Source organism: Haliotis rufescens, unplaced genomic scaffold (assembly GCF_023055435.1).
Source record: "Haliotis rufescens isolate VD_foot unplaced genomic scaffold, xgHalRufe1.0.p SCAF_4, whole genome shotgun sequence".
NCBI classification, from domain to species: domain Eukaryota; kingdom Metazoa; phylum Mollusca; class Gastropoda; order Lepetellida; family Haliotidae; genus Haliotis; species Haliotis rufescens.
In genome coordinates, this window is record NW_025964112.1 from 35,626,036 (window position 1) to 35,637,409 (window position 11,374).

The window sequence follows — 11,374 nt, forward strand, 5'->3', positions numbered from 1 at the left end:
GTATGGGCTCCTTTGTTGAGCTGTGATTTGACAAAACTATATACTGTTTGAAGCTTAGATTGACATATACCGCTCAAAAGAAGTTAAAGACTATCTTATTCATTCATATTATCATGGCCTAACATATTAACTATAGTAATATGAAAGAATTTGGTGTTCTTTAACACCTTTGAGTAGTATATTTCGTATACTTGGAAGTAAAAGTACCAGCAGATAATCATTACCTGTTTGAATCGTCAGTGATGACATACAGTCAAACACTGTTGTGTCCAACTTACAGTTGTCTCGAAGAAAAATCTTGGTCCCTGCATATTTCTTCTTCATTCATCATTTTTCGGTTGTGTCAAACTTCGTATAAGTATTTACGTAGGTCCCTTCATCTTCGACTCAACGATGTTTGACTGTATCAGGATACCAACCATAAGATGTTGCTGTTGAATTTGCTTACATCAATGAGTGGACAAACCAGTAGTTATACATGTATGAGTGTGCGAGCAACGTTTATGGTATAATAAACCCGTTGGCGGCGGCTAGAACTCTCGAGTCTTAATTAAGGAGCAACTCCTCCCCCGAAGCACAACAAAACCCTATTCTTCTTAGAAATATATATTTTCACGGCTCGATAAAGATCGGTCGTGGTCTTATGGACGGCCCCAGATCCCCCCTTGTTGTTATTGGAGGTTTGGCAGCACCATTCCCTGCAGGTGGGCGTCACCTGGCAAACTTATGTAAACTGCATCACCTCGGACGTTCCGGTGCTGTAGACGACTTGGCCATTCGTGACCCCATCATACTAAATAGTTGGTTTTGTTTGTTGTTTAACGCCGCACGCAGCAATATTCCAGCTATATATATATGACGGCGTTCTGTAAATAATCAGAATGGAGATATGATGCACTGGATAATCGAAGTGGGGTGCCCCACTGTGTATCTGATATGAATGTGTATGTTACATACAGTGACATACAGTTTCAATAACAAGTATTATCAGCTTGCTGAAATTGAAAAAAAATGTGTCGGGATCCGTTACATGTATGCTTGTGTATAGTGCTTAAAATCTACCATATCGTTCTGGGATACGTCATTAATAGCTAGTGTTCCGCTACATTTATGCATGTGTAAAATAACATAGTCTGGGGATATGTCAGTAACAGTTAGTGTTCCGCTACATTTAAGCGTGTGTAACATAACATAGATTGGGGATACGTCATTAATAGCTAGTGTTCCGCTACATTTATGCATGTGTTAAATAACATAGATTGGGGATATGTCAGTAATAGCTAGTGTTCCGCTACATTTATGCATGTGTAAAATAACATAGTTTGGGGATATGTCAGTAACAGTTAGTGTTCCGCAACATTTAAGCGTGTGTAAAATAACATAGTTTGGGGATATGTCAGTAACAGTTAGTGTTCCGCTACATTTATGCGTGTGTAAAATAACATAGTTTGGGGATATGTCAGTAATAGCTAGTGTTCCGCAACATTTAAGCGTGTGTAACATAACATAGTTTGGGGATATGTCAGTAATAGCTAGTGTTCCGCTACATTTATGCGTGTGTAACATAACATAGTTTGGGGATATGTCAGTAACAGTTAGTGTTCCGCAACATTTAAGCGTGTGTAACATAACATAATTTGGGGATATGTCAGTAATAGCTAGTGTTCCGCAACATTTAAGCGTGTGTAACATAACATAGTTTGGGGATATGTCAGTAACAGTTAGTGTTCCGCAACATTTAAGCGTGTGTAACATAACATAGTTTGGGGATATGTCAGTAACAGTTAGTGTTCCGCAACATTTAAGCGTGTGTAACATAACATAGTTTGGGGATATGTCAGTAACAGTTAGTGTTCCGCAACATTTAAGCGTGTGTAACATAACATAGTTTGGGGATATGTCAGTAACAGTTAGTGTTCCGCAACATTTAAGCGTGTGTAACATAACATAGTTTGGGGATATGTCAGTAACAGTTAGTGTTCCGCAACATTTAAGCGTGTGTAACATAACATAGTTTGGGGATATGTCAGTAACAGTTAGTGTTCCGCAACATTTAAGCGTGTGAAACATAACATAGTTTGGGGATATGTCAGTAACAGCTAGTGTTCCGCAACATTTAAGCGTGTGTAACATAACATAGTTTGGGGATATGTCAGTAACAGTTAGTGTTCCGCAACATTTAAGCGTGTGTAACATAACATAATTTGGGGATATGTCAGTAACAGCTAGTGTTCCGCTACATTTAAGCGTGTGTAACATAACATAGTTTGGGGATATGTCAGTAACAGTTAGTGTTCCGCTACATTTAAGCGTGTGTAACATAACATAGTTTGGGGATATGTCAGTAACAGTTAGTGTTCCGCAACATTTAAGCGTGTGTAACATAACATAGTTTGGGGATATGTCAGTAACAGCTAGTGTTCCGCAACATTTAAGCGTGTGTAACATAACATAGTTTGGGGATATGTCAGTAACAGTTAGTGTTCCGCTACATTTAAGCGTGTGCAAAATAACATAGTTTGGGGATATGTCAGTAACAGTTAGTGTTCCGCAACATTTATGCGTGTGGAAAATAACATAGTTTGGGGATATGTCAGTAACAGTTAGTGTTCCGCAACATTTATGCGTGTGTAAAATAACCTAGTTTGGGGATATGTCAGTAATAGCTAGTGTTCCGCAACATTTAAGCGTGTGTAAAATAACCTAGTTTGGGGATATGTCAGTAATAGCTAGTGTTCCGCTACATTTATGCGTGTGTAAAATAACATAGTTTGGGGATATGTCAGTAATAGCTAGTGTTCCGCAACTTTTATGCGTGTGTAAAATAACCTAGTTTGGGGATTTGTCAGTAATAGCTAGTGTTCCGCTACATTTATGCGTGTGTAAAATAACATCGATTGGGGATACGTCATTAATAACTAGTGTTCCGCTACAGTTATGCATGTGTAAAATAACATAGATTGGGGATACGTCATTAATAACTAGTGTTCCGCTACATTTATGCATGTGTAAAATAACCTAGTTTGGGGATACGTCATTAATAGCTAGAGATCCGCTACATTTATGCGTGTGTAAAATAACATAGTTTGGGGATATGTCAGTAATAGCTAGTGTTCCGCAACTTTTATGCGTGTGTAAAATAACCTAGTTTGGGGATTTGTCAGTAATAGCTAGTGTTCCGCTACATTTATGCGTGTGTAAAATAACATCGATTGGGGATACGTCATTAATAACTAGTGTTCCGCTACAGTTATGCATGTGTAAAATAACATAGATTGGGGATACGTCATTAATAGCTAGAGATCCGCTACATTTATGCGTGCGTAAAATAACATAGATTGGGGATACGTCATTAATAACTAGTGTTCCGCTACATTTATGCATGTGTAAAATAACCTAGTTTGGGGATACGTCATTAATAGCTAGAGATCCGCTACATTTATGCGTGTGTAAAATAACCTAGTTTGGGGATACGTCATTAATAGCTAGAGATCCGCTACATTTATGCGTGCGTAAAATAACATAGATTGGGGATACGTCATTAATAACTGGTGTTCCGCTACATTTATGCGTGTGTAAAATAACATTATAGGCTAGGGATATGTCATTACTAACTGGTGGTTCGTTACATTGAGGCATTTGTAGTGTTAAAAAATAACATGGGTTAATACCTAGTGATTTCATGAAATCCCTGAATTACTTTTTACATATTCAATGACATTTTGCGCAGTTCACAACATAAATTATTTACCACGATTAAACAAATAATTGATAACAAAAGCAAATTTATGTCACATTCCTTGTCATGCCTGAATCAGCTCTTTTTTAATATATATTGCAACAGCTGAAGCTGTCACACTTCAATTATCTCTCGCCAAAGTGGCCATGTACAGGTAAAGTGAGAAAATGCATGATATTACTGAACAGTTGAGGCTGTGGTGGCATCTAGATTTAACATTAATTTTGTCTTAAATCACTTGCAGCGAGTTGTCTTGCAACGCTTGGTAACACTGCAGTTGCGCTTAATGAGTTAAGCTATCTTCTTTGTATATTTCTCAACACCTCAACACAACGATCCCTCAAACTTTGTAAGTGGCAATTGTTTCTTTCTACGACTTGGACTATTTATCAAAGCATGTTTACCTCACTGGCAAGATTGAATTACTTCTTATGAAAAGGGTTTTGTCGCATTTATTTATAGTACTTTATAATATCACTATAACAGCGACTCACGAGTTAATTAATGAAAATTCCTAGCAACTCAGCTTAGGGACTTCATGAAATTCCTGAATATTTTTGGAATTACATGAAGTCCGTGACCAAAACGGGGTTTTCATGAAATGACTGCCATATTCAAGGATTTCACGAAATTCCTAGTTTCACAATCTCGCTGTAACATAATTGTATCTGGGCATCCACAACAAACAAAAATGACTAGGTTCCTGTCTGCCATTAACCCCCCCCTACTTCATTAATTAGCTGCGCATGCGAACAGTGGAACTTGTTACATATAAAGAGTGTGTTGGGTTGGAAGTTTTCTTAGTGGTATGCTTTATCATAAAATGAATTACCTCCCATTTGAAGCGTAATGATGCCAAATAGTTCCATTCCATATACTTTGTTTTCATTATTATTATAATGTTAAACATAAAAATGACTACATCAACAAAACATATGCTGATTGTTTCTAGGTTCAAATGGATTGAAATTGTTTCTGCTCATTATTTTATTGCAACCCATATAGAAAAAGTCCAGCGCGCATTAATCGTACTCAGCCTTTCTCGCACGTTGGCCATGCCAAGATGGTGGGTACATGTGCCATGCTCTTAGATTAATGTTACGATATGGACAAAATATGCACAATAAAAGATCTTTTTGTGCATTTTGTTGATATCCCTAAACAAGAATAACCCTAAGAAAGGATTACCTAGCTTAATATTCCGCAAATGGGGTCATAATGAGAGTTTGTGATCCGACCTGCCACTCACGTGTTCGGACAAAATCGAGTCTTATTTTCCAGCAGATACTCACCGCTGGAAATGTGTGGACGTTTATTATACTGATGGGTAGTTACCAAACAGTAACTGCGTTAGGATCTTTGGCGAAACGTCGATGATCAGTGAACGATCGCAAAGCAATATTAGCCTGTTTGTTGCAGAATAGCTTCCGTTTGCGAGACATTAGGTGATGGGGGCAACATTAAAAATAATGGTGGCTTTCGGAATTTTCACATTTGCTTTCTGTGGTATGTTTCCCTGCTGTTTTGTTTGAAATGTTCATCTTAAAATTTTAGGGAGTTTTTGCTTGAAAGCTTGGTTACAAATTAATGACTTATTTTCTCCATCTTCACTTTCACCACAATATTATGCTTATGGTCTTTAGGCTTATAAGACTCTTGTAAGAAATATGGGTACATGCGTTCTTCAACCAGATACCTATCCACAATGTTTGTTTGATGCTCTTAGTATTTTTATGGTTTCACATGACTAAGTGCAAAATGAGTGATACAGCTTAAAATATTGCTGGAATATTGCTAAAAGCAAGCCCATTATGAGCATACTCACTCAAATCATGTGGAATTGCCGGCAAATCTCATGGGGAGAAGACTGACTGAAAACGTATGCTCTAAATGTGATATAACAATATAGTGTTATGGAATCTGAAAAATGTTAAACCCCATTAAGTTGATAAAACAAATAACCGTAGCCCAAACCAAATGAGTGCACAAGCCTGGTTATGGCTCTTAGCATGTTTTGTACATTTTGTGTTATCAGATGGAGTATTATTAGCTGAACGTACTAGACCGAACATCATTTTATTAGACACTGTAATACCAAAAGACATTAAAAGATGGTGCAGACGTTATTAGTTTGTATGGGATAGCAGGTACTCCATATTCCACTCACACACACACAAATGTTGGTTAAGATATGAAGAATTACTCATATTCAAGAGATGTTAGACTGGTTGAATGCACAAACGAACATACTGTAATGGTTTGTGAACCGACACTCGTGAATGCATCACAAGTGTCATAGATCCATGTCTTGAGATGCACCATTTGTCTTGTGCAGGATTAGTGTTTAAAGTTTGGAAATCACATGCAGCATATCATGTTAAGAAAAGACACTGTCGTAACACTTAACTGATTGTTAGCTTTGTCATTAAGTGACACATTGGAAACAACGTACACACTTCTCTATATGTTTCCATGGTTCGCATTTCTTGTTATTGTGCGTGCACACACACACACACACACACACACATACATATGAATATGTAACATGATTTGTATTATTCCCATTTGCAGACTTCGAAAAGAAGGAACAACGGACGCAGCAAGAAGGGCCGTGGTCACGTGAAGTTCATCAGGTGCACTAACTGTGCCCGATGTGTGCCCAAGGACAAGGCCATTAAGAAGTTTGTGATCAGGAACATTGTAGAGGCTGCCGCTGTCAGGGACATCTCTGATGCCAGCGTTTATGAAGGTATGGAAGATTGTTAAATGGGAAAGTAGAGTATACTTTAGACATGCTCAGCTAACAGCTGTTTTATTAATAAAACTAAAATCTTTACCGAAAATTTCCGAAGACAAGTTAGGGCTTACAGCTACCTGGGTTGCTCTATTATAAGAAAATGGTAATTTCCTGAGTGACAGTTTCTGATTTACTTTCTGTAAGTTTTTACTTTTCTGATTCATATCACTCTGTATACATTGCATGCTATTGTTAATGTTTTCCTTCCAATAGCAAAAAAATGTTTTCCATGTACCCAAAAAATAAAGGGCTAGTTCATTTTTATCAGGACTCTGAAATGCATGGATAGTGTGATTCAAAGTTAACTTTTGATTTCAGTTTATGCCCTTCCCAAGCTATATGCAAAGCTATTGTACTGCGTCTCCTGCGCTATCCACTCCAAGGTGGTGAGGAACAGGTCCCGAGAGGCTAGGAAGGACCGCAGCCCCCCACTCCGCTTCAGACCCATGAGGGTAAGTAACACGAGCAGACTTTGTTATGACTCCTTACCTTGATTTGTGGTGGAGTTATTGGCTGATTGGGCAAATGTAGAGATTGAAATCCAAAATAGCTGAAATGAATTATAATCACGGCCTTAAATTTGATTGGTCAGACTGTTATCCCCCATTGTCTTTTGCTCACCTCGTCAGTTATAGATTAGCTACAGGTAGTTAATTAAAGATGTCATTTTACACAGAAAGTGGCTGTGAAACTTTGTTATGTGGAGGAATGTTATTTATTGTAGTTGATGGTAAGTTATTATACCAAGGCTCCGTCCGTCCGAAAACTTTGTCCTCGCGATTTCTCTTAAACTTGTCAGTGGATTCATCTCAAACTTAGTACATATAATCTGTGTCATATGGAGGGGTTCAGTCAAACGAAAAAAAATTGTTTTGATTAATTTTCCATTTTTTTAATGAATTTTTCAAACCCTAACCCTATCCATTATTTGATTTGAAACTACTGACACTAGGCAGGGTTATTAGTGAGCCACGCTCACTTTTGCCCTTGTTTTAGGTAGATTTTGGATACAGTAGTTGTAAATTTTTCATCTTAAAATACTTTGTGCAGGTTTGTCTTAAAACAGTTGTATGAGTTGACTATTTTTAATGAGTCTTATCTGGGATTGCGAAACATCTGTAAAACTGATATTGAATGATCTGTTTTGTGTTGCAGGAAGGAGCTGGCCCCAGGGTTGGAACTGGTGCACGGTCATAAGGCTGTTTACAACAACAAAAATGTACAAAAATACGTAAATAAACATGCTTTATGTACCATTTACTATAATGTTTTATTTTACTGGTATGGAGGACTGTATTAACTTAACCAGGCTGAAACAATTCAACAGTTTCACAAGTTAAAAGGTATACATGTACGTCAATCTGTATCTGTTACTAACATTAATGGGACAAAATTCAGTGTAAGTTGTGCTATGGTGGAAAATCTAAACTGTATTGGGAAGTGATCATATCTTGAACAAAATATTTTGATAAGTATTTGTGTAGGAAAACCTCTGGAATACAACTATTAGCTATCGAGTTCTGAGGAACTGATCATTGTATCTGCAGAGATGAAGTTACAGATTGCCAGTACATCACTTTATAGATCTTTTGCTCTTTTGCAAGGGACATTTGTTTACGAAACAAAGTATGAATAAAATGTTTATGGACCTTAAATAGAAATGTTAAGGAATGGAGTGGGATATGTACGCATTATTTGGGATTTGGGGACAATAGATCCCTCACTTCTCGCAATAATGACAATTATCTGGATCTGTGTGTTCTTCGAACTTCCATTTTTCTGGAGTTCATGTCTGCTTCGTATAATGTATTGATATTGGACCGTTTGAAACTTCTTCACCCAAGGGCGGTAATGGAAGTAATCTTCGAAAAAGTGCTTGCCTAATGTGTTGAGTGTTTACCAAACTGTAGGAAACGTCACCTTCATGCTACATAGATGTTTTGTTTTGTTGACAATAAGCACTCTTGAAGATTGGGTGTGCTATTTTAGTGTGATTGTAATGGGGTGCATGTGATTTGTTGTACCACCTTTCCTAAAGAACTTATTTTAAACAGGCCTTTGTAGTTTTTTTCATTAGTCTGGATCAAATTTGAGATATAAATGTTCCACTAAAATGATCTAGTGAGACAAAATTCTCAGTTCTTGACATGGAAAACCATAATTGTTATTTTTGGAGGTTGCTTTCTCTGTGCTTTGCATGCAATGGATGAGTTTTGTTTAGGGATGTGTGACTCGGGTAAGTGAGTGGATGTTGTTTGATGCCACACTCTTCAACATTCCCTCCATGGCATGGCAGCCTGTTAGTTTTAAAGGCAGCCTAACCATATGTCATGACCCATGCCACTGTTGTCGCACAAGGTAGTGCATTGTAACATGAGACTTAACATGAGCATTGGTTACTGGGGGCCTTCTCTGTCACAGAATTACCAGTAAGCGTTACTGTAGGACAAGACTCAAAAGGATGCACCTTTGGTTTGTTGTTTAACGCAGCACACAGCAATATTGCCAGCTGTATGATGGATGTCTGTAGATAAGTCTGGACCAGACAATCCAGTCATGACAAGCATCCATAATAGGGATACAATGACATGCATCAACTAAGTTGCCTCTTTCAACAAGCATAGTCGCCTTTACAGCATGCATGGGTTGCTGAAGACCCATTCTACCCCAAATCTTCACAATCGTCACCAAGGAGGAATTGTTAGAAGACCGTGCAAGGCATCATAACGCACCGTTGGACAACACTGTAAGGTGTTCCTGTTAATCAACACTGTAGGACAATGTAAGGTGACACTAGGACAACATTGGAAGGTGACACTGTAGGACAACACTGTAAGGTGGCACTAGGACAACACTGTAAGGTGATGCTGTAGGACAACACTGTAAGGTGGCACAAGGACAACACTGAGGTGATGCTGTAGGACAACACTAAGGTTACACTGTAGGGCAACACTAAGGTGGCACTAGGACAACACTGAGGCGATGCTGAAGGACAACACTGAGAGGAGGCTGTAGGACAACACTAAGGTTACACTGTAGGACAACACTAAGGTGGCACTAGGACAACACTGAGGTGATGCTGAAGGACAACACTAAGGTTACACTGTAGGACAACCCTAAGGTGACCCTAGGACAACACTGTAAGGTGGCACTAGGGAAAAACTGAGGCGATGCTGTAGGACAACACTGAGGTGATGCTGTAGGACAACACTAAGGTTACACTGTAGGACAACACTAAGGTGACACTAGGACAACACTGTAAGGTGGCACTAGGGAAACACTGAGGCGATGCTGTAGGACAACACTGAGGTGATGCTGTAGGACAACACTGAGGTGATGCTGTAGGTCAACACTAAGGTGACACTAGGACAACACTGAGGTGATGCTGTAGGTCAACACTGAGGTGATGCTGTAGGTCAACACTGAGTTGATGCTGTAGGACAACACTAAGGTGACACTGTAGGACAACACTAAGGTGACACTAGGACAACACTGAGGTGATGATGTAGGACAACACTAAGGTTACACTGTAGGACAACACTAAGGTGACACTCGGACAACACTGTAAGGTGGCACTAGGGAAACACTGAGGTGATGCTGAAGGACAACACTAAGGTTACACTGTAGGACAACACTAAGGTGACACTAGGACAACACTGTAAGGTGGCACTAGGGAAACACTGAGGCGATGCTGTAGGACAACACTGAGGTGATGCTGTAGGACAACACTAAGGTTACACTGTAGGACAACACTAAGGTGACACTAGGACAACACTGTAAGGTGGCACTAGGGAAACACTGAGGCGATGCTGTAGGACAACACTGAGGTGATGCTGTAGGACAACACTGAGGTGATGCTGTAGGTCAACACTAAGGTGACCCTAGGGCAACACTGAGGTGATGCTGTAGGTCAACACTGAGGTGATGCTGTAGGTCAACACTGAGGTGATGCTGTAGGACAACACTAAGGTTACACTGTAGGACAACACTAAGGTGACACTAGGACAACACTGAGGTGATGCTGTAGGACAACACTAAGGTTACACTGTAGGACAACACTAAGGTGACACTAGGACAACACTGAGGTGATGCTGTAGGACAACACTAAGGTGACCCTAGGACAACACTGTAAGGTGGCACTAGGGAAACACTGAGGCGATGCTGAAGGACAACACTGAGGTGATGCTGTAGGTCAACACTGAGGTGATGCTGTAGGTCAACACTGAGGTGATGCTGTAGGACAACACTAAGGTTACACTGTAGGACCAAACTAAGGTGACACTAGGACAACACTGAGGTGATGCTGTAGGACAACACTAAGGTTACACTGTAGGACAACACTAAGGTGACCCTAGGACAACACTGTAAGGTGGCACTAGGGAAACACTGAGGCGATGCTGAAGGACAACACTCAGGTGATGCTGTAGGACAGCACTAAGGTTACACTGTAGGACAACACTGTAAGGTGGCACTAGGGAAACACTGAGGTGATGCTGTAGGACAACACTGAGGTGATGCTGTAGGACAACACTAAGGTGACACTGTAGGAAAACACTAAGGTGACACTAGGACAACACTGAGGTGATGCTGTAGGACAACACTAAGGTTACACTGTAGGACAACACTAAGGTGACACTAGGACAACACTGTAAGGTGGCACTAGGGAAACACTGAGGCGATGCTGTAGGACAACACTGAGGTGATGCTGTAGGACAACACTAAGGTTACACTGTAGGACAACACTAAGGTGACACTAGGACAACACTAAGGTGACACTAGGACAACACTGTAAGGTGGCACTAGGGAAACACTGAGGCGATGCTGTAGGACAACACTGA

General features: G+C 39.7%; 1 protein-coding gene across 1 annotated transcript; it reads left to right on the forward strand.

Moving 5' to 3' along the window:
- Positions 1-4,676: 4,676 nt before the first annotated feature.
- Positions 4,677-7,792, forward strand: LOC124149846 (40S ribosomal protein S26). The gene is made up of 4 exons (XM_046521650.2): positions 4,677-4,805; positions 6,311-6,488; positions 6,855-6,988; positions 7,692-7,792. Exons 1-4 carry the CDS (start codon positions 4,803-4,805, stop codon positions 7,731-7,733), a joined length of 357 nt encoding a protein of 118 aa, XP_046377606.1. The 5' UTR covers positions 4,677-4,802; the 3' UTR covers positions 7,734-7,792.
- Positions 7,793-11,374: the final 3,582 nt, after the last annotated feature.